This window comes from Diadema antillarum, unplaced genomic scaffold (genome assembly GCF_040938485.1).
Source record: "Diadema antillarum isolate AM-2024a unplaced genomic scaffold, OU_Dant_1.0 seq00000310_RagTag, whole genome shotgun sequence".
Taxonomy (NCBI): Eukaryota; Metazoa; Echinodermata; class Echinoidea; order Diadematoida; family Diadematidae; genus Diadema; species Diadema antillarum.
In genome coordinates, this window is record NW_027271331.1 from 872,665 (window position 1) to 898,065 (window position 25,401).

General features: G+C 34.6%; 1 protein-coding gene across 1 annotated transcript; it reads right to left on the minus strand.

Moving 5' to 3' along the window:
• Nucleotides 1–6,716: 6,716 nt before the first annotated feature.
• On the minus strand, nt 6,717–23,643 carry LOC139730412 (uncharacterized). Its single transcript, XM_071641273.1, has 8 exons — nt 23,293–23,643; nt 13,800–14,009; nt 12,504–12,593; nt 11,097–11,247; nt 9,864–10,046; nt 8,443–8,757; nt 7,614–7,816; nt 6,717–6,980 (listed from the first exon to the last, which is right to left on the minus strand). The coding sequence occupies exons 1-8, from the start codon at nt 23,641–23,643 to the stop codon at nt 6,717–6,719; spliced, it is 1,767 nt and encodes a 588-aa protein (XP_071497374.1).
• Nucleotides 23,644–25,401: the final 1,758 nt, after the last annotated feature.

Genomic DNA, 25,401 nt, shown 5'->3' on the forward strand with positions numbered 1-25,401 from the left:
TTATCCAATTCGGACCCAAATCAAATCTTTTTTTCTCATTTTAATATTAGGAGTTTAAACCAACATTTTGATCAACTTCGCTTATTCATTGATGAATTACGATTCACATTTGGTGTCATCGGCCTCAGTGAAACATGGTTACAGGAGGTGTCTCCTTCTTCATTGTTTCATATTGATAGATTCAAACTGATTACAAATAATAGACCGTGCAAGAAAGGAGGTGGAGTTGGTTTTTATGTAACAGAAAATTTAAACCATCGGTTATTAGAAGAGTTCAGTTTTATGACAGAATTTTTTGAAAGTATTTTCATTGAGATAAAAGTACCAAATAAAGGAAATGTAATTGTTGGAGAAATTTATAGGCCACCAAACTCTAATTTTACTGAATTCGGTGAATTAATCCACGGTATTTTGTCGAATAACTATTTCAAGAATAAATTATGTTTTCTTATGGGTGATTTTAATTTAAATCTTTTACATTATGATAATCATAATTGCCAAGAGTTTCTTAATCAACTGTTGTCTAAGTCTTTTATTCCTCTCATAAGAAGACCTACAAGAATCACCGACCTCTCTTCTACTTTAATAGATAATATATTTGTTAACAAGTCATTTTCTGATATTTCATCTGGTATTGTTGTTACGGATATCTCTGATCATTTTCCTGTGTATGCACTTATTGGTAGTATCCACCCTCTTGCTGACAGTGTGCAAAAAAAAATCCGGTTTTCGTGTTATGTCAGACTCGAACCTGAATAGTTTTAGAGAAAGGTTGAAACTCGTTGATTGGTCGATTGTATATAATCAAAATGACGTAAATCTATCTTTTGATATTTTTATAGATATTTTGATAACTCAGCTTAATATTGCTATCCCTTGTCGTAAATTCTCTAACTCAAATCATAAAAAAGTACCCCGGCAGCCATGGGTTACAAAATCACTTTTAAAATCAATCAATAAGAAAAATAAACTTTATCATAAATATCGCAAAGTACCCACAGTTACAAACAAGTCCAGATATACTCAGTATCGTAATATCCTCACTTCTGCATTACGGTCAGCCAAACGGATGTATTTTATGAATCAATTCGACAAATGTAAATTTGATGTGAAGGGTACGTGGAGGGTGATAAACCGAGCGTTGAAACGTAATACTGATAATAACGTGCCTAGTTATATTCAAGAGGATGATGTTCGTATTGATGACCCCATAGATATAGCTGAAGTTTTTAATGATTTTTTTGTAAACATTGGGCCAAATCTGGCTGATAGAATTCCTGAAGCACACCGAGAATTTCACTCTTTCCTGGGTAGTAGGAATATGGAATCTTTATTTTTTGTCCCAATTGTCGAAGATGAAATAATAAAGATTGTAGATAAGTTAAATAATAAAAAAAGTTCGGGATATGATGGAATCACAAACTTCTTGGTAAAAAATGTGATTCATGAAATAATCTCGCCTCTTACTTATATTTTCAATCAATCTTTGTCTACTGGTAAAGTTCCTCAAAAAATGAAAGTAGCCAGAGTTGTTCCCATTTTTAAAAAAGGGCGAAAAGACCGTGTCAATAATTATCGCCCCATTTCTCTTTTAACTTCTTTTTCAAAGATACTCGAAAGACTTGTGTATAAACGCACCCTTAATTTTTTTCTTCAGGCAAAAATATTTACTGAATCTCAATTTGGATTTCGGAAAAAACATAGTACAACTCACGCATTACTCAAGTTTATTGATAAGATAGCTCATGCTATAGATGATGTTTCTCACACTGTCGGTGTTTTCCTTGACTTCTCCAAGGCATTTGATACAATAGACCATGACATTTTACTTTATAAGTTAAATCATTACGGAATTCGGGGAAGGGCGCTAGAATGGTTCACTGATTATTTAACGAATAGAAAACAATTTGTAAGTATTCACGGTCACGATTCCCAACCAAAACTGATTTCTTGTGGTGTTCCACAGGGTTCCTTGTTAGGCCCACTTCTTTTTATTTTATATATTAATGATATCCAGAACTCCTCTAAGATTCTCTCCTTCGTTTGCTTTGCAGATGATACAAATTTGTTCTTCTCTCATCAAAATCCTGATGCGCTTATAAACATAATAAATAAAGAACTTGTTTCTGTCCAATCTTGGATTTTTGCGAACAAATTATCCTTAAACATTGATAAAACTCAGTATATGTTATTCAGTAATTCGCTACCTGTGTTACCTCTCTCTGTCAAGATAAACAACATTGATCTGTCACAGGTCAACAATACAAAATTTTTGGGTCTTCATATCGATAGTGATTTATCTTGGAGAACCCATGTTAATTATGTAAGCAGAATTATTGCTAGAAATACCGGGGTTCTTAACAAACTTAGCTATTATTTTCCAAGTAATATTCTACAGAGCATATATTCAACTTTGATATCTCCCTATCTCAACTATGGGATTCTGGCGTGGGGAAATGCTTCTAAAAACCTTATCGATTCGTTATTTCTTGTACAAAAACGAGCTGTTAGAATTGTTAACCACACTGGATATTTATCTCACACGAACGAACTTTTTGTAAGTAATAAAATTTTGAAAATTCCCGAGTTATTTTATTACAACGTCGGCCTGTTTATGTTTCAATTTTCAACTGGCCAATTACCAGACGTATTTTCCCAAATGTTTACAAGAAATTATACAGTTCATGATTATCCAACTCGTCAACGTTACGCATATCACCTTCCACGTACCCGAACAATTTTCGCGAAAAAAACCATTATGTTCGCTGGGCCCAAATATTGGAACGAACTCCCTATGGAACTTGTAAGTTGTACCACTGTAACCTCATTCAAACGAAAACTGAAGCAATATCTTCTTAGCAGCTACATTGTACGGCATGCATAGTGTATAGTTCTTGTTACTCTTTACATGTTACCCCTTGTCTATCCCACCTTAGTCCGGCGGGATCCTAACCATGAACACTATTTTTGAACAGTCTGCCTATTGCGCAGTTCATGCACCTATTGTTCCACTCGGTTATCGAAACTCTCGCGCGTGACAGCTGTCGGTTACTATGGTCACACGGAATGCTTGGTTTTAGGACCCATGCTGGAATGTTACTCCTGAGCTTTCGGTATTGTTTACATTCACGACAAATCTCATTATCCCACCTTCTACTTATGTATTTATGACGTACAGTTACGCCATTTTCTATACTCTGCAACACACCCCTTGAATCTCTGCAGTTGTTGCTCACTGCTGCAACATGTGACCTTTCAGCTTTCTGTTTTTCTGTATTTTTATTTAGTGATATATATTTAATTGGATTTTTTGTTTTGTTTGTTTTAATCGGTTTCCCCAGATATAGTTGGTCTTAAAAAACATCCGTACTTTAAACTTCCCCTAATCTGATTACTCACGGGACCTGCGGCTGTACAAGCTAATGCTTTTACGCAGGCCCCATCATATTTCTTTTCGCATTATGACCACAGTGTAATTCGCATGCATACAGACCTCATGTTTATACCAAATCAAACTTCTGTACATTCTGATGAAGTCTCATCTGAATTATGTTTTGTATAATTTTCTTATTTATATACTTTATTGTGATATATGTGAGAAATATGAAAATAAATTGAAATGAAATGAAATGAAAATATGTGCAGAGGGTTTTTATGTTAATGTGCAATAGTTGTTGATTGTACGCATCAGGGCACCAGTGAAAGAAAGCAGACTTTAGTTGTGATTGGGGGGGGGGGGGGGGGGGGTGCGAGCAATCACGTGCAATATGTATTATAATTTACTGATTACAGTATGATGTTGGTGTAGTTAATTTGAATAAGTATCTTTTAATGAAATGTGTTTTAGAATTTGTGGTTATATACATTTTTTGAAGTAGTTGATTCTAGCTTTCTGTATATATATATATATATATATATATACATATACATATATATATATATATGAAAATATACATATAATATATATATATATACATATACATATATATATATATATATGAAAATATACATATAATATATATATATATATATACATATACATATATATATGAAAAAATGTATATATATATACATATACATATATATATATATGAAAAAAATATATATATACATATATATATGAAAATATACATATATATATATATATATATATATATAATTATATATATATAATTACACAGGTGGGAGTGTATATGCATCAATCTTGCATAATAATAACTTGCAGATATTATTCCCTGTCTGCCTCTTTCACTGTAGTTATCAGTTCCGCTATTGTTTTGATCATCATTATTATTTTCTATTTGTATATATGATATCCATGTTTTGTATCTTGTCCCCAGTCTCGACAAAGGGCAGGAAGCCCGAAAGCTTGAGTAAAATCACTTGTGAGGATTAAGCAACGTCTACCGCCTCATTACTCTCGTTTACATACACACTCCAAAAAGATGCGACGACCCAGGGGTTCATCATTAGCTGAAGACACTCGACTCACACTTATATTATATATATATATATATATATATATATATATATATATATATATATATGTATATATATATATATGTATATATACATATATATATATATATATATATATATATATATATATATATATTGCACGTTCACCATTATACGATGATAGTTTGTTTTGATGGAATGTTTAGTTCCATTTGTTTGAGTGTTCATTCGATGTCATAATGTAATGTGATTTGTTGTTTATCTGTTGTCAGTATGTGTTTATGATGAAAGTGTGACAAAACCAATTTTCCATGCCACATTTTTATACATAATTTGGACAAATAAAGAAATGAAATGAAATGAAATGAAAGGAAATTTAGAGCGTGTTGTTTATTCCACATGTATCCAAACTTGGGCGTGTCCTGATGTCAAGCTTAATACAGCGTGCACTCAGATAAGAATTGGTTAATATCTGGACTATTTTCGACATTGTTGGATAGAAAGTATAGATTTATTTCCAAATCACAGCCATATAAAAGTTTACCACAAAACAAAAGTCCTGCACAAAAAGGTTACCACAAAACAAAAGTCTACCACAAAAAGGCTATCACAAGAAAAATTTAAAATTTCACCATGAGAACAACCATACGTTATACAAGAACCGATTAACCTTTGCAGGAATAAAAGAGAATAACAACACTTGGACGTGTACATATTATACACATCACCAAACTAGATCCAAAGTCATATCGTATGTGTGCTGATGTGAATCTTTTTAGAGAATACAATCCTATAAAAATCGGTCAGAATCCGAACTACCTTCGACATTGTTTGATATAAAATACATTTGTGTCCCATTATATAGTACAGGTATATAGATAACAGAGCAAAACGATTCAAAATTTTACCATGATACCAACGCTATCCAGAATCGGTCAATCAACCTATGAATACAATATAAAGAAAACAGTGCTTTAACGTGTTATATACGCATCACCTAAATTATGAAACTGAAGTATCACCGAGTTAATAGACGTTGATTTATAGGGCTTTGGAAAGTATACACATCGCTATAACCGTCCCTCAAAGCACACACATAGGGTTAAGCCGACTTAGTTATTGATAGGTCCTATCACACTCAAATTCTAAAATCAAGTCCATTCAAAACTGGTTGTTATAAGTTCAGAGTTTATAATTTTACAGCCACATCCACATACAGAAGATAAATATACTTTGAGCTCAGAAATATTGATAATTAACATTAGCTGACAACATAATCATAATCTTACGGGGGTGTATGTGCGTTTGTGTGTGAATGTGTGTGGATGCTATTATTACGCTTTGCTAGGTGTTTATTTCATCAATAGTGTTTCCACTGTCTGTGAAAAAAAAAAGTTGTACACAGCAAGGATATAACCACTTTCATCCAGGTATATTAGTTCAATTCTATAATCAATGCATTGTAGATAATTATTTGCATGGAAAATGACTAAATACCAATGGGAAAAAAGAAGAAATTTGTGTGTGTTTCTCTCTCTCTCTCTCTCTCTCTATGTGTGTGTGTGTGCTTATGTAGATGTCTGCTTTGATCTTAATTGTCGTAGTTTATATCCATGTCCATGCGCGTCAATCAGTGTCAAAATAGGGAACTTTAGATCTGCGACGGAGACGTTAAGACGACGCAGCCTCCCGAGTTGAAAAATAAAGAAACAGCTGTCTCGCGCACGAGCAGAACACCATTTTTTGGTCTTATAAGCGTTGTATCGGCGTTCGCGTTGTAGATCTAAAGCTCGCTAATATCAGGTTTGTTTGTGTTTCCAGACAACCTTGGTTAAAGGGATGGCACAGTTTTGGTTGAGATGGGGTTATGGTTTCAAACTTTTTTTATTTTTTTTTTTGATGATTTTTTTAAAGATAATGAGAAACCTCTTATGAAATATGAAAGAGCATATAATTCTGAAATGAATTCAAAGTCAATTTGATGAATATTGATTTTGACATGGCTGAATAATATTCAACACAAAGCAATCCTGCTAAAAGGTGAGACCCATCTTTTATTAGAATCGCTTTGTTTTACTTTGATTTTGGATATCACAGCCATTTTCAAAGCCGATTTTCATCAAATAATACTTTGAAATCCTCTTGGATTATTGTAATCTTCTTAACAAAGTGGTTTCTAAATATCTCCCATAAAGATAAAAGCTGAATTCTCCCCTCAACCAATACTTTACCATCCATTTAATAACCCAGCGCCATTTTTACATTCCAAGCGCCTCCAGAAGGCGCAAGGCAGCCAAGTCTCGCCCGTCGTACCTCATGTCACCGATGTACCTGAGTTCAGTCTCTACTTGCTTGGCTTCGACACGCGGGGCGGGTTCGTAGTAGCAGTACGTGATGTTGATGTTGTACTCGCCAATGGAAACTATACCTGGGTACGGATGAAGGCCAGATACACTGTCCCAGTTGTCGTAGTTCTCTGTGTTCACGGCGATGAATTCTGCTGTGGCATTCATACCGAGCACCTAGATGAAACATAAAAAAATTATAATTAGACCAAATATGAGTAACAGGTGGATTCCCATGCATCATAGAGTAAAGGTAGAATGAGAAAAAAAAATAATCTATTTAGATTTGAATTTAGAGAAATTAAAAAAATAGTCTTTAGAGAAATTAAAAAATAGTCTTGAGAGAAATTAAAAAATAGTCTTGAGAGAGATTAAGAATTAAACCTGAAATAGACAAAGAAATGAAGAATATTGTTGTCATAATCAATACTACAACATGTAATAGATATGACTTATTTTATTTCTATCTATGACGATCAATCATTGCTGTCTTTTCATATACCGCTGGTTGCTTTGTTTAGAAACTGACACCTTTTATTTTCCATATGAAACGCTATCATAAGGTGCTTCAATGATGTTTGTGTGTGTGTGTGTGTGTGTGTGTGTGTGTGTGTGTGTGTGTGCGGGGTTGGATGGGTAAATTTGTGGGACTATAACCTCTTGGTGTGAAGCTAGCTGAATCGAATATATGCAGCCTTCTCGCAAAAATTCCAAAACAGACCCAAACAATACTAAAATAATAATAATGGTGTAAACCCCCCAAACATGCGCGTACATGGTTACAGCCATGATGACGTAACCATGACGTACCTTCTGACAATTTGCGGTATTAGCCAACAGGTAGAAAGGTTTGTCGACAGGCAGAACGATGGGCTGCTTGACATCTCCATCTTTTCGGCAGCAGTAATAAAACGAAGAGTTATGGTCGAAGTCTCCATCGGGGAGAGTCCCCGTTCGAGTGTTGCCATTATTCGTATCGTCGTCATCAAACTTGATGTAGGAGAAACTAAAACCTGCAAATTAAAGGAATTTTTGGCACAGTAGGCTAAAAATGGCTTAGAACTCTCGTCAGAAGTGGGCGGGGATGACCAAATGCTATAGAGGCTGCATTAGTGTCGTTATGACATACATGAATATGTGTGCATATACCTATATATATTTATATATGTGTATATATATATATATATATGTACGTAAACACAAACACAAGAACGACAAAATTGAGTTAAAAAAACAATGTGCGGCTGCTTAGACAATGAATACAAGTGATTGTAATGTTTTTTATGAATGTCTAACTCAACAAACCATAATGTCGACGGTTTATTCTAGAAATGATTTTAACAAGACTTTTGTTCATATTTTAGATATTCAACAATGCTTAACATAAATAATGTACTGAATTGAATTTTACATTAGTTATTTCTATCCCCAACTCACATTTAAGAAGTGCTTTGAAGCATTAAAGAGGGGGGGGGGGGTTATCTGCAAATGGTAAATTTAGTGGCTTTAACAACGTGATTAAAAAGCAAAAGGCCCAACGTATCCTATCAAGTAAACTAATTAATGCAGTTTACTGGCTTTTTACAGATTTTTCTTCTCAACTGATTAACTTCAAGACTGTGACGTCATACTCACGCACCTTCCGGACAGTCGCCTTTCTTATATATACAGTAACTGCCCTTTCCGAATTCCCAAACTGTATCGGCCTCGATTTCGCTGACCTCCTTAACACAGAACGGGTGCTCGATGGTGTTGGATGTTACTCGGTTAGTCATATGTTCCCTGAGCGAGGGGCTGCATACGTTGCTCCCACTATCCTCCGTGTTTTGAAACCTTTTGCCGAATGCAAAAGTGAGGTGGTCCGTCGAAGGACAGTTCTCCAGGCCGTTGATGTCCCTACCCGGAAGTGCGTACGTTCCCTTTGGCCATGCCAACGGTACTTTGATTGGGTCATCTATAACATAAGTATGAATTAATCAGTTCATACATGAGGAATGATAATCAAGAGCTTTTGTATTACTGAAGACATGGGTAACTGTCTCTTACTGACTCTTTAGCTCTTCCTGGTAATCACCAAAGTCACGATTGAATGGCCTAGCAAATAACACGGCCCATCGGACTCGTTATACGTTTCCCAAAAACGGCCATTCATATCCTGATTTTACTGATTTTAATGTGCTGCAATTCTATCGTCACTGGAATCCAAAGTACGAGAAATTAAGTGAAAGGGGGTGAAAAGTTCTTCTCATTTCAGAGTTATGAAGCAGGTAGAATGGTAGGCATATTGGTATAATTTACGGAATGATCATGTCTGAGTTTATAAGAGATTAATGTCTGGTCTGTAACTGTTGTGAGTACTAATGACACTGGATACAGCAAATACAGAGTTCGCTTAAGCCTAGTATTTGAACCCCCCCCCCCAAAAAAACAAAAAAAACAAACAAACAAACAACAACAACAACAATAATAACAATAATCAAGGACGATACTTATTGTAAAGTCTGTTGTTGACTGAGTTACCGACCGGTCTCGGATATCATCAATATCATTTTAAATCCCCAAGCTCGATATTATGTATAATCATATTTTTCTATATTTCACGCATTTCTTTAAATGGAGAAATACGAAAATGAATTAGAAATAAATTGAAATTTAGATTAAAATTGATTTTTTTTTGTGGGCTGAAAACAAAATTTCATTTTCTGCACCCTGTATAGAATTGGTGAGACAGAGTTACATGCGATATGTATTTTGAGACCACTATTATGCTTGCAGTGCTTCGAAATGGGCCCCATCCCATTTCATTTCATTTATTTATTTAAGCACGGAAGCAAGAATCAGCCTATGGCTGTTTTTCAACATGTCTGTGCAAAGATAACAATACATAGGCCTATAACTATACAATACAATAAAAAAATAATCGATCAGATACTACAAACAAATACACAACAGGGCGAGCATGATAAGTAACGAATAATGTAATGTACAATGAACCAGTTATAAAAGAAGGAAGAATGACGAAATACTTTTGAGAGCAAGTTGTCCGGAAGAATAACTCACCCCTGCTTGCTATCACATCGTTATATGCGGGGTAGTTGGTCATAGCTGTAAATACATTGGCTCGAATGGCGGCTCTGGGCCAGCCTTCAACACAGAGTCCTTGGGCCACATAATCCGAGTCCAGTGACCAATAGAAGTCCTCCATTATCTCGTTCATTCCCATCAAACTATAGCCGATGGGTTCTGTATATAGGTGACGTAACAATGTTCAAGTTCAAGTTCCATTATCTCATTCAGACCAAAATTTTTTTCAAAATGATGACACATTGCAGTGTGGAGACAGCGAAGCCACGTATAACGAGGGGGGGGGGGGACAGAAATAGTACAATTATTTTTATTCACGTAGGTTTATATATTATTGTAATATATTTGATCATTTTTTTTCCTTGAAATTGTACCGAAAATCATCCATTCATTAAAAAATCATCGCGATGTTTTATGATGTCATTTTTGTTCTTAGAAGTTATAACTAGTGTCGACCAATTTTGAAGGGTAGTATACTTTTCCTTTCATGTGACATTTGACCTGGATTTTTATCTTCATCCCCTGTCGATTCCATCCAACTTATTGTTTGTTTGACCATTTCCTTTTTTTTTTAAACCAGACCTTTTCCTATCAATTTATGATAACACTTGGCATTTGTGTTTTTGGCCATAACTTAGTTAAAAAAGGAGCTATATACCTAGATCACTGAGCATTATAAGGCAGGTACAAAGGTGATCCAGTGAGAGCGCGTGTATGTTTTTTTTAATACTATATTAAGGACATTGTGCACCGACGGACAGACAGACAATTCGAAACCTAGGGGCATTTCATGTGGCGTTTTGGTCGGATATTTTTCTGACCAACTGTCACGAGCTACTGGAATCCTTGCATCCGACTGAGCTGACTTTGTCAGCAAATGTTGTCCGACATTTCGTCTTACTTTGTCAGACTGAAAGCATTTTTGTGCTTCATGAAATGCCCCCTGATGTGTCTGACACATAAACGTGGCTTGAAATAAACAAGAAAATAGCGCTTAACGTATGAGGAATTTTGAACCAGGGACTTAGCAGAGGATTATCATTATGTTATAATATGCTACATAGTGTACGAATTTTATAAAACAAAGACATGACGTGAACTGTAAAAAGGAGGGAAAAGTTAAAGTTAATTACTGGCAGCTAAAAGAGGCGAACTTTGAAAGAAAACATGCTAATATATGATAACAAGTAATGTTGTTGTCGTTTTCACCTTTGAGGTCTGCACTGCCAATCGTGAAGCTGGAAAACTCTTCGCCCAAATGCTCGTCTGATGCAGCCTCTTGCAAATACGAGTCCACGCTCCCTGAAAGGGATACACTCGTCACCTTATAAGTTGCATCTACCTGCATTTCGGCGGCGTGCTGTAGATTTTCGAAAGTATATAATGAAAACGAGAAACATTAAACTATCATAGATTAAGGGGGTAGAGGTGAACAACTCTGTTAAAAAGATTGTCAGACATGCAGAGATGTGACAGCAATCAAAGAGAGAACGGGGGGAGGGGGAATCGATCGGATATCGATCCCAAGCGAAACTGATGTCTAGGCCATGGAAAGACGTTTCGAAAGTACTTTTTGCATCATTACAACTGGTTCGACTGAATGCATTTGTTCAAAATGCATGGAGGGCCATAAAATCGACATGTTAGGATATAACTTCTGCACTTGTCATGCTCGTGACAGAACGTTGTGGCATTTGTGGCAAAAGTTAAAAGTTGCAGATTCGAGAAGATATAGCTAATACAGACAAAGAAAGACGACAATGTAAAAGTTCAATGGATGATTAAAAAAGTTAATCGTTGTTCAGGACTTTAGCGATGAAGTCTGCAGGGTCTATGTATCCCACACAAATTGATAAAACAATATGATATGTGAAAGGTATGCATTTTATTTTGTTTTAGTCTTACGTTGGATGGAAATAAAATTGTTAATGATTGAATCTAATTCAAATGACATTTGGAACCTACAATACTGTTTATTTCAGCCCTCAAACGCTATACACATTATTTTTTTCCTTTTCGACTTTGTAATGATAAAATATCTTTGTAATCATTTAAACAATTTGGCAAAATTTATACTATTAAGAAATGTAACAAAGAACAAGCCATATATCGAGGTTCCACTTTGCTAGCTATATATGCGTACATCAACCTGACATAGAGCCTGGTATTTGGGTCAAACTAATAACAGAATACCACTGAATTCTTAATACAGTCAATGCGAAAAAAAAAAAAATGGATGCTTCCCAGGGTATGACTGACCCTTCTGGTCGCCAGGGGCCCGTTTCATAAAACTTGTCATCACTGACAACTGCCACATTTCTATGACAAATTTGCTCTCAGCCAATCAGCTGCAAGGATTTTCAGTAGCTTGTCACATCTATGACAACTTGTCACTGATGACAAGTTTTATGGAAACAGGCCCCAGGTCACTCACGTTCATCCTTTGTTCGAACGGGATTAATGGATTCCACAAACTTTGCACTATTTCGCTTTGGAAACGAGCGAAATGCTTTAACCACTGAGAAAAAAGAAAGGTCGTTTGTACCAATGTGCACACATTAATGCGTTAACTCCAAACTGACTGATTCATCCATTCATTTAATATTGACAACTTACACTGGTTGCTATGTCCGATACAAACTTCGACCGAGTCTCACGGTAGGTTTTCACATCGCGGGTGCCCAGGTCGACCTGCTCAACGATGTGCTGGAAAGATGGGTGTCAGTAATTAGGAAATTAGCATAAATCTCTACATTTTATTTCAAAAAAAAATCGAACAAAATCTGGGTTGAGGAAGCATCTATTCATAACACCACATAATTACGTGTTTTTTTTTTATAGAGGCTCTATGAGGTTGCACTATTTTTACTTCCAACCAAATTTCCAACATCAAGAAAATTTTACTGTTTCTGAATCAAACATGTAATACTTGGTCTATAACTCTATATACCAATAAGTGCGAACTGGACATTATCTACCAAGTACACATGTCATGCATGTACCTATATTTTCTCCTTGTAAAAGGATTTTCTCTCACCTACTTACCGGTATCAATTCATTCATTTTTCGTATACATATACATTTATTACTTCGCATTGAAAATTAGCATGCTAATTCCCTTTATTCAATCGTCATTATACTCGCTTGCGTGTATTTTTGTCTATCGTAATTCATTATTTTGTACAATTTCTTTATTTACATGCATGTACACATACTGTATCTAGCTGTTTTGATTTTATTGAATTGTTTGTGTTAATGGTTTACCAGAGTGAAACGCAAAAATAAAGCCAGACAAATCAAACCAAAGAAAACAAAATTGGAGTTCTTTACTCCCATTCAATTGTAATCAGTTACTACAAATTCAAGTAATAATAATACTAATGATAATAATAACAACAATAATAATAATAATAATAATAATAATAATAATAATTACTATTATTATTATTATTATTATTATTATTATTATTATTATTATTATTATTGTTATTATTATTATTTTCATGATATTAGCATGAATAGCATTTAATCATTATTACTATTACTATTACTATCATTATTCATTCGGTATTTGCAAGACTACCAGGGATAGCAGACAAACAAAAAAAACTAGCGACATACGAGGGTACAAGATGCTAGGCTTTCCTTGGTGCGCTTCCATAAGTTGCCAGGTTGGAAAAAAGCGATCAAAATCACCATGGCCCTTGGGCCTCTCCAACCAACTTAACGAAGCACATCAGGGAATAGCTAAAACACACGCGAAAAAAAAAAATTAATACAAATGATTTGAACTTGAGCATGTAGACTAGGTGAATTATTGTACATACGAAGTTACACGTCTGAAATACTTTGCACGATTTGATTTGTTTGAATGTGAACGAGTATAGATATGACCGGAAAAAGTTGTCCAACCGTTCCCCAGTCGCTGAGAAAGTTCATGTAGGCTCTTTCCTCGTACTCAGCTGGGAGGTTGCAAACGGTAATGACAAACTCTTGCGTCAAAGGGTAGTTCTGGTTTTCAGCGAGCTCGGTGACTAGGCGGGCGCGGCCGAGGTTTTCCACGGTCTCCTCAGAAGAGTAGACATACCCTGATTCCGTCGTGCTTTCCTTCACTTGCTCGTACTCTGAAGGTAATTTGAGTGTATAGGGGGAGTTGTGTAGTATTCATATAGTAAAAGGGCATCGTTTTAATTGTACGAAATATCAAGTTTGGGAACTTTTGTTTTGGTTACAGTTGTTGTTTTTTGTTAATACTGATTGAGGTGAACATGACAACAATTACAATCACAGTCTTTGTTGCTTCGAATGTATTGTTTACTTTCTCGTCTTTTATATCCGTATATCTATCCCGGTACACGCTATCGTATGTATATATATACATATATATATATATATATATATATATATATATATATGTGTGTGTGTGTGTGTGTGTGTGTGTGTGTGTACTAGGTGTTTTTAAAAACATCTTCCACTTTTGATTTTTGATAATTAAAAAATTATACATCAGATAACATTGTCAGTGATATGAGTGATAGCTGAATAGTGTACAATTTGGTTGGAGGTGGTTTGAATATGAAAAGCATAAATTAGTGTCATGAAATCAATGATTAATTTCACAGTTAGATTCCAGATTCTGCTCTATTTTCAACCCTCTGTACAAAATTTCACTTTGCACAGGGGTCAATGGGGGCATGTGTATGGGAGTGTGTGGTTAACACCCTGACAATGGTCCTGAACAATGGCCAGGGTTTGAATGCTTCATTATTTATTCATGAGAAATTCCACTATCACAACTAGTCTTTATTCAGCCTCTGGCAGTATCTGTGTAAAGTCAAACGCCTGCCGATACTGTCATCGAGTCGTGACAGTGTTCTCCCTATTACTTCAAAAAACAAAAAACAAACAAACAAAAAAAAAAACACCGAAATCACAATGATTACCTTCTGTTCTTTCGTAAACATGGTGACAGGAAGCAAAGAAAATAAATTAGAGTATACACTTGAGTATATGGAGCCTTAAATTAATCTACTGTGAAACAAATCGCCCCAATGATAAATGCTGCTCAACTCTTTCCCAAAAATGATCTCTTTTTATCGAAAAGCAAAAAAATTGTCAGACTATTTAATTAGTAGATAGTTGAATCAAAGTGAGGAACTTTAGAAAGTTTATGCTTATTTATCTCCCAAATTTAGTGAAATGTGAAGCAAAATGTCAACATGATTGCCAGCTGGAATGAAATGAGGTGTTTGCAAGCACATGGAAACATGTGCTTACCTTTTCCATGTGCATATATTTCACCCTTTACCGTGCATGAATTCAGACTAGCAGTGCCCAGGGCAATCCACATGAATCATTGATTAAGCATTCATGTGGCTGGAAGCGCGAGACTGACGCCTAGTCAACAGGTGCTTCAGGCATTGTCAGCACACACTCACATACACATCATTGGTTCGTGTGCAAAGTTCAATTTTTGTACAGAGGGAGAAAATGTGATCCAAATCTGAAACCTTACCCCAAAATCAATCTTAGATTTAATAAAATTGATTTGTGCTTTCACATTCAAATTACCTTCAACAAAATTGTACACTTTTCAGCTATTACTCATATCAATGACAGTTTTATCGGATGAATAGTTGTTGAATTATCAATGATCAAAAGTGGGAAATGTTTTTTGAAACACTTAGTATAAATGTCATTACTCGTTCAATTAAAATTTCAGCAAAAACTGTTGGGGCCACAAATTTCGCTATCTGTCTCTTTTTTTTCCCAAAAATATCATACGTCTGTACGTCGGAGTGTAAGAAAACCATAGTGTCTGCCAAATCACCTTAAGAACTGAGATCTCCTTGCCATTGACATGCCGTGTATGGTGGCTTTGCTATATAGGGCTAAGACAACTATTGTATTTTTATGAACATCACTTGAATATCAGTTACTCATATTAAAAGTGGAGGATCGAATCTAATACTTTTAAAAACCAAATTGTGCACTTCAGGATGAAAGTCAAAGCAAAAACCACATCTATATTTTATTGTAATGGTCAAAAGCTTGATACTGTTGACTTGTATAGATATCTTGAATTGTGGTTTGATGAATTTCCAAGTTTACAAAAAGGCACCAAAATATTGGCTCAATCCATTACTACAGCCCTCGGAGTGGTTATTAGTAAATTTGAATTGATTGGTGGTTATTTGTTTATGACCTACAAAAAAAATTGTACGATGCATAATTTTGCCCATTTTGCAATATGCAAGCGGTACTTGGGGCTTATATGAATATTCATCCATTAATAGTTTTTTTTTTTTCTAGATCATGTCGTTTCTTTCTTGGAATGGGGAAATATACCTCTAATGATGCAGTTACGGGTGATATGGGTTGGGAACCCCCATCTTCTATCAGTGTCAAACAATTGCTAGGCATTGGTGTGACCTGACCATTACCCTGGAAAATTTTCTTGTGGTCTAAATCCCTGGCAAGTAATGGTGTTAAAAATTGGTGTTATAAGGTCAAACAATATCCCCAATTTGCAAAATTGTTATGTATGCATGTTGAAACTTTGGCTGAGCTTGCATGTTAGGACACAAAATTCTGTGAGCATCGTATCCATAGCATGTAAATCATTTGTTGAAAATAAGTGGAAATGCTCACGTTTGATGATAGAAGAAGGGTTCCCCCATCCACAAACAAACTCAGAACTTATCTTAATTTCAAACACTCTTTGAATACCTCTAGATATGTTATTCAGTGTCAGAATAGATCAAATAGGTGAGCATTAGCTCTGTTCAGAAGTGGTTGTGCCCCTATTGCCCTTAAATTCGGACGTTACAAAAATGTCCCATACGATGAAAGATTTTGAATTATTTGTAATTCCGGTGCACGTGATGTAGAAGATGAGTTTCATTACTTTATGATTTGTTTTGCGTATGATGATTTCAGATCACAATTATTCAGTATTAGGCCTATATCAGAAAGAGATCCTACTTTTCCTCAGTTGCCTATTGACCAAAAATTCCTTTATTTAATGTCATCAGATTCACTGTGCTGTCAACATATATTATTATGACAATTAATATTTACATTAATTGTGGAGAGGCCATTTTGTGTCGTGGACTTGGGTCGTTCTTTGATTCACATGGACTTGGGTCGGTCTTTGATTCATATACATGATATTCTGCTATATAGAGATGAGAGAAGGATGAGAGAGGGCGCTATTACATAAATGTAAGAATGACCCAAGTCCTTCATTCTGCTTACCTTGATATACGATTTAACTCATTCATTTCAGGCACTTCCGGGGGTAACTAGGATTTATCATTTATACACAAGATGAGTCCATGCATAAGCTACAATTTCCCATGTCAAACTGAATTTGGCCAAAAATTGGACTTGGGTCGTTCTTATATTCAGGTCTTCATATATATACACATATACATATATATATATATATATATATATATGAATATGAGTATATATATATATATATATATGAATATGAATATATATATATATATATATATATATATATATGTATATATATATATATATATATATATATATACATATATTGTGTTACTATCACTCATAGGCATCTTCAGGCCGGCCGTCCGTGTGACGGGTGTGTGATTTTTTTTTTGATAAAGAAATAATCTAAACGAATAGTAAACTAACCAAATTTCGAAGCAGAAGCATCATCCTTTCAAAAATTGTTAAGAGTTGACAGTGAAGATTGTGAAAGGATTGATAAGAAATGAAAAGAGGTCTGTAAAACATACCTCATTACCATGATTTCCTTTCATTTCATTTCATTTTTATTTCATTTCCGGCCAAAGCATATAATATGACAATTTCATATAAACAAATTAAGTACAATGTCACTTTTACATTTCCAAATGAAATTTAGATACACGTCATTTGTTTACATGAATCAATAAACATACTTGTTGAAGAAATACATGGACAAAATGTGACTGAATCATAACAAAGAAAAGGTCGAAAATGGAGGAGACTGCTAAAAAGCCAAGCTTGTAGAATGCAGTCCCCTCGTGAGTCGTGATGATTATAGTAATAATGCAACGAGACAATTTGACATATCCTCGGGAAACAGAACATAAAACGAGTATTCACTCTTATGCAATTCATGATTACACTCTTATGCAAAACAAGTTTTCCAAGAATACTTCTAAAAACACAATTTTCCATTCGTTTTATGATCCCAAACCTCAGAATATTGAAGAAGAATTACTTTTTCAGAAAATATGAAAAAGCTCAAGACAAATTATGTTTCAACTATTTTTACTCTTTAAGTGCTTTTTTTGTTTGGTTTTGTGATACACTGTATGTTAGATACTTTTTTTATATAGTTTTATAGTTATATTTCAGTGAGAGGGTGCTGCATCAGCGCTATAAGTATCGCAGTCATCGATATTGTTTGATAATTTGCTATCTATCAGTTGCTAAATATCTTTAGATATTTAGCAACGTATTTATCGTTAGATATTTAGATATCACACAGAAATCATCTTTTAAGGAAAATAATCTGTCTAATAAAGATAAGTTTACCTCAGATATTTCTTTTATTGTACCAGACAACAGTGAGTCTATTCTCTTTCTCTTTTTTTTGTATCCGTTGCTATGCATTCATACCGGTATATGCACCCAATCAATCGCAATATCAAACCAGGGAGCGTTTTATCGTTTTATTATTGCATTTACATCATGAAGTACAGTATGCTTGTGTCCACGATGGCGTGTATTGTACCATTGTCTCATTTCCCCCCTTTTCTTCTTTTTCCTTTTTTTTTCTCTTTCTTTTTCCTTCCTAAGTTAATTTCATGTCAGTTGACATTGGTTTCTTTGATCTTGTGTACGTATTTTCTGAGGGTCCATACCCTACAAGCTTTGCTTTTTAGTGGGACCCTCCATTTCCATTCTAATCTTTGTATTATGTATATGTATATACCTTAGAAAGGAAATTCTGTTGTTACTCGTAACCACTTGTACGTTTTTCTTTGAAATTGTTACAAATATATTCTTTAAATGTATTGTATATAATTTTCCTTGTTTATTCATTGGAAATGGAAATAAAATTGAAATTGAATTGAAATTGAATAGTATACTTACGATGACTGGCAGCAAACTTGACATCGGCGAAGAAAATTTCACTCTCGACTGCAAAAGAATAGAAATGAGTGACAATAGAAATCACTAACTTTACCCTGCTTACATTTGAAGAGGTTTATCTCAAAACTAGTTAATCCCATTCTTGTGATTAAAGCTGCTTAAAAAAAACAAAGAAAATGATAAAATAATGTGGGATATCTTAATCATAATTTCTAGAATATTGCTTGTTATATTTCAAGAGAGGTATTATGAGAAAAAGTTTGATTTTGCTCCATCTTGTTTGTTGTTTATTTGTTCCCGTCACAATCAATCAAACATATACAAATATAAAAATGATACAATGTTGAAAGCGGCTGGATAAGCCTCACTCAGTAAATATTGCCATCATGGCTTACTGGTTTGTTTGTTTTCAGGAGGGTCCATCTAATGATGGACTTTCTTTGAAACGTCGAAAAAAGATGCCTGGCTTTACTTTGCAGTAAAACTCCTCATTTGACATGAGACAAATCCACCATTGAGATCAATTCTAAGAACTTATAAATAAACAAATATAACACTGTGATACTGAAAGGCGGAAATTAAAAGACGCGGATGATTCGAAAAACAATATGCTTTGTACATCCAAACTCTATCTATGTACAGTCAGAGCATTTGAAAACTGATGAGGTAAACATAAAGAATAAAAGCACATTGTAAACAGTGCTTTTTTGTCCATCTGATCGTTTGCGGCAAAATTCAAGTGAACGGCAATTGCTGCAAAACTTGGAAGTATACTTATACAATTAGGGCCGTTAGTGCAGCTATAGTCAAGCAAGTCGCTAGTGGTTGCCTCCACCTTATTATTTATTTTATATACGATGAAATGTATGCCCGTACATTATACACGTAATTATATCTATACTTTCTGAGTGCTCTTTTTGATTGATTGATTGAGTGAATGATTTTCCGTATAAAATCAACAACGGCTGGATGGCCCATATTCATCGCTGGTCTTCCATGGGGTCCAGAACATGGAATTTATACAAATACAATGTGAAATTATGAAATACATAAGTTGAGAGAAAGAAAAGCAACAACAACAACATCGAATAGCGAATAGCAAAAGAAAAGGATACAAAGGAAAGGGAGAGGAAAACAATAAATCATAACTTTCAATAACCTGTACTAATTCAAATAATTCTGTAATAACTCTTTTCCATCAACAAAAAGAAAGAAATTAAATAAACGGGGCAGTGACCTTAAACATACTTATTTCAGAATTAAATATATAATGAACACTGCAATTATGGGAAAGATTTTAATATCCATGGGAAGGTCATTATATTCCTTAGCATATTTATATTTAACTGATTTCTTCAAATATTCAGTTCTAGGTTTGGGAAGTCTTAATCTTTGTTCAAAACGGGAGGGGTAGGAATGAGTTACAATTTCAAATTCATCTTTTAAATAAGAAGGGGTTAAATCATTCATTATCTTATACATAAAGGTATGGGAGTGATGATACCTTCTTTGGTCAAAGAGTTTCCAATTTAAAGCGTTGTGCATTTCGAGAAGAGAAACATGAGAATCGGGTTGTAATCTTAATATAATTCGGCCGGCCCTATTCTGTAATTTTTGTAACTTATCTAGGTGTTTCTTAAACGATGACCCATATAATGTCTTCATAATCAAAGTGAGGAAGAATCAATGACTTATAAATTAATTTCATAATCGATTCACTTACAGAGTGTCTTAGTCTACCGAGAAAACCTACCATCTTTCCAATATTCATCAGCATACACTTTCAATATGATATTTCCAATTTAAATTTTCGTCACACCACAGACCTAAGTATTTAAAAACACGTACTTGATTCAGAGGGGGGTTGTGTAACGAGACTCGTAAAACATTTGGTTTGGACATCATGCGGTTGCTTCCAATTAACATGCATACAGTTTTCTGACAGTTCACACTTAACTTATTTTGACACATCCAGTTATACACATTTTCTAAGCCCATATTAAGAACAAGTTCAATGTTGGATACTGGAGAATGAGAAAAATATAAAACGGTATCATCAGCATATAGTTGCACTTTACATACTTTGACATATTGTACCAAATCGTTGATTTATAGATTATAAAGAGCAGTGGTCCTAGAAGAGACCCTTGAAGGACCCCGCACGTTGTATCAGATTCGGAGGAGTTGACCACTGTTTGGCAGACTCTGTCCGTCAAATAACTTCTCAGCCAAGCTCCGGGGTGCCATTAATGCCTATTTCCTTTAGCTTCTTCATTAGTATATCACAGTTCACTGTGTCGAAAGCTTTTCTGAGGTCGACAAAAAACAGCTCCAGTGCACTTCATTTCTATCAATTACATGGAGCCAATCATCCGTGACTTTCATAAGGGTAGTAATAGTTGAGTGTTGTGGTCTAAAACCAGAATGCACAGACGTCAGAATATTGTTTTTGTGCAAATAAGCTAACATCTGTCTTTGAACAACACGTTCGAGAATTTTTGAAACACAATGACAAAATTGAAATAGGTCGATAATTTGAGGGATAATCTTTATGCCCATTTTTATGAATTGAAATGATTTTTGCCCTTTTCCATGTGGCTTGGGAAACTTACCACTTAGCAGAGACAGATTAATCAAATCAGCAATGCTATGTGATATATCAAAAGCGCATAATTTCAGCATATAAACAAATATCTTATCAAATCCAATGGATTTAACCTCTTTCAACTTACGAATAATTTTACAAACTTCACTATCCTTAACTGAAGTAAATTCAACTATATCATTAACAGAGCTAGCTTCATTGTGAATAAAAGGTGCATCAGGAATTTGTTCTGCTAAAGTACTTTCCACTGTGGCGAAAAAATCATTAAATTGATCAGCAGTTTCAATAAGATTATCAGAATTCACGTGGACTGAGCTATCAGATTTCTTATTTGGTATAATAGATTTCAACAAACTCCAAATAGATCTGGAATTTTTACTATTTTGGGAGAATTTATCAACATAATATTTTTTCTTTGCTTTCCGAACTTCCGCTGTAACTTTATTTCGTAACTTTCGATACTCTTTCATCATATTTTCATCTTTACATTTATATGCTTTCTTTTTAGCTTTATCTCTCTTCTTCATAAGTCTGTAAATATCAGAAGTCATCCAAGGTGAAAAATTATCTTGTACTTTTTTTTAAACCGTTCAGGCATATGTTTTTCGATAGCATTTAAAAAACAAATTCTGCCGTAGTGCCATCCACAGCCTCGTCGATAGACTCAGATTCTCTAATCTTTTCCCACGGTTGGTTTTGAATATCAATTCTGAAGTCATTAATGTTTACATTTTTCCGGCTTCTGAAATTTATAGTTCTTGAAGAACATAAAATATCAGACTTCATAGTACTAATCAAATGATCACTCATTCCGTTGTGAATTACATCAAAGCTCTTCACCTTTTGGGGATTATTAGTTACAATGTGATCAACTAAAGTAGCGGAAAGATTAGTTATCCGGGTCGGTTCAGTGCAATTTATCTGTGACAACGCTACGTATTATTAAGATCAATATACCTTTTGGTGATACCAGATAAAGGCTGGGACAGTAAATCACAGTTTACATCCCCTACCAGGACTGTATCACAACCTAAACTGTCTACATAACTAAGGACATTTTCATAAAGATCAAAGACACCGATATTACAAAAGTAGTGAACACCATTGCCTTTGAACGCTTCAAATAAACCTTTACTGCAATCACTTCTAACTCGTTCAAACTTTTATGTATAAGGTTCTCAAAATGAATCGACTTATGAACATAATATCGCAAATCCTCCACCTTGACGAGTTCTATCTTTTCGCACCAGTGAATAATTTTCTATATTGAGTTCATAATAAAAAATAAATAAATAAATTTTAGTTTCATTTAGAGTGAGTAAATGTTGTACCGTTTGACGTCACAAACGCTCTAACTTCATCTATATGTTTTAAAAGACTATTGACATTTAAATGTGCAATTCTTAGACCGTTACCTCGTACATCTTGAGTAGTAGGCAAATTTCTTTGTGTCATATGACCTCTAGACCTCATGTAAATCAACATCTGCAGCAGTTTCACGATCAATATAAAAAGGCATCTGCTTAAATAAACAATTACACTGCCAGTCATTAAAAGTTTCTGTCCGTTTCTGCTCTTGTTCACATTATGATGGGAAAATGATTGATTTCTAGAAATGATTTCATTTGTACCCTGGTTTTTGTACAGATGGAAATATAATACAAACTGAAAACTTACCGGAGAGTGATACCTGCGTGGAGAGTTTATCCACGTAGCTGGCGGTCCCGCTGAACGTCTTTTCGACGTGGATCTGGCGGCGCTGCTTCGATGAATGAATATGGCTTCGTCCGGGATGTCGTAGAGTCCGTCACTCGACTTCTTGCCGCTGTCGTAGGTGAGTTCGAAGACGCGATGGGAAATGTAAAGGCCCGGGTCGACACCTCCCGTGGCAAGGTCTCCTCCCTCCGGATTGCCCTTTAGGATGTCATAACCCACGCCCAGGTAATTGAGCCCATGGGGAGTGGTGAGGGCCGTGGCCGAGACAGCCAGCACGAAGACTGCCAATAACTTTAGCAGGAGTCTTTCCATCTTCGTTGCTCGTTCACCTATTGATGGCTGCAGAACTGCGTTATGCATTTATATAAGAAGAGTTGCGCTTTAAGGGAAGTTTTGGACCTGTAAAAATCAGGCTGGTAATTAAGAAACATTAAAATCTTATGAACACATATCATTGATAATGTAATACAAATTTAATAAAACAAACCCAAGAAGTTTTACAAAAGATTTCCGAAAATTCACAACTTCTGAACTGTCCTTCACATTTTCATCAAATTTTGATCACAGTTTCACTAGTATTGTGACTGGTTGTCGAATGGACTATTACCTTGAACATTATGATAATGACCCAAGTACAAGAGACATTCAGACTGCAATTCATTACAAGTAATCGTACCGGGTTGACATAGCAAGACGAGAAGACAGGGATTTAAAATAATGTGAATGAATATGAAGAATTTAGACGATTTAATGAAATAAATGAACTACGTATAAAGCAAATCTGCCACTCCACTATAGTATTGCTCATATAATTAGTTCGTCAGAAATGCTTTCATTATTATCATCCATTAATGAAAAAAAAACGCATTCCATAAAAACTAGTTCATTTGAACATGATTAAATGATAAATAATTTGTCAGTCAATGAAGGATATCTTACGTGTAGATGAAAAAACCGTTCAAATCAATAACTATATTCTCTTTGATAATTTAACGCTTATTGTTGAAAACACTATTTGCAGTTTTTAGAGTATAATAATCTTCTTACAGTAATCGTGAGAAGTGACTCGTCACATTATGACCCCGAAAAGAAGTCGCAGATATTTGCTAAAAAAATACAGAATGACTTTGGTGAACATTATTTTCAGACACTATTTTCTGATTTAAAAAGCAAAGTTCGTTTGCTTTCATCGCCTGTCAATTTCATCGGGAAACAGTTTGAAACATTTGAAAACTTTCGATTTATTTGGAACATTTACCAAGTGATTTTTTTCATACCCCTATGAAGTGTGAGGTTAAGATGAAGAAGTCGAAAAGATCGGACTACTGACAACTGACATCAAGATGGAGACAGATTCCAAAGAGAAACGTGTCTAAATTAGTTTTATCATGTTTATATCCTAAAATATAGACAGAAGGAACATGTTCCGCTAAAGAACAATTGTTTTTGGCAACATAATTCACTTCCCCAACATTCTCTGAGTTTTCAAAAACGTAACAAATAACATGAATAAGTTTGCCTATTCTCTCAAGGTTTCCAAATTCATGATATCTACTCTACAAGTCGACTTTCTCATAACCGTGAATTGGTGGCTATCATTCTTACTGGTAATGTAGTATAAAATATAGCTAACAAAATGTAAAATATCCCTGCATTCCGAGATTTTCGAAATAACAAAATCAGACTTTCGAAATGACGGATCACATTACACTTTGAAACAATATTTTAGTATAGCAGTCAACAGAATCGAAGTGCGTCAATAGGTTGAGGATAATGATGGAATACTCAAATACGAAAACACATTTTATGAAGAGTTTAAATGTAAAATCAGCAATATCAATTTTATACCAATTTGAAGTATTTGAGATTAAGCTGCTGAGAAAACAAAGGAAATAAAAATGAAGATATATGTAATAATTTAAAAAATATCTTCAAACAATATATACTTTTTTGATATGGAACAAGTGCAGCATCACTGAGAAGATTTCACTTACTTCGAGTTACTTTAAAAAAAATGTGAAAGCAGCGTTTATCAGTTATTGCATTCAAACTCTTCGCATTTATTCAAGA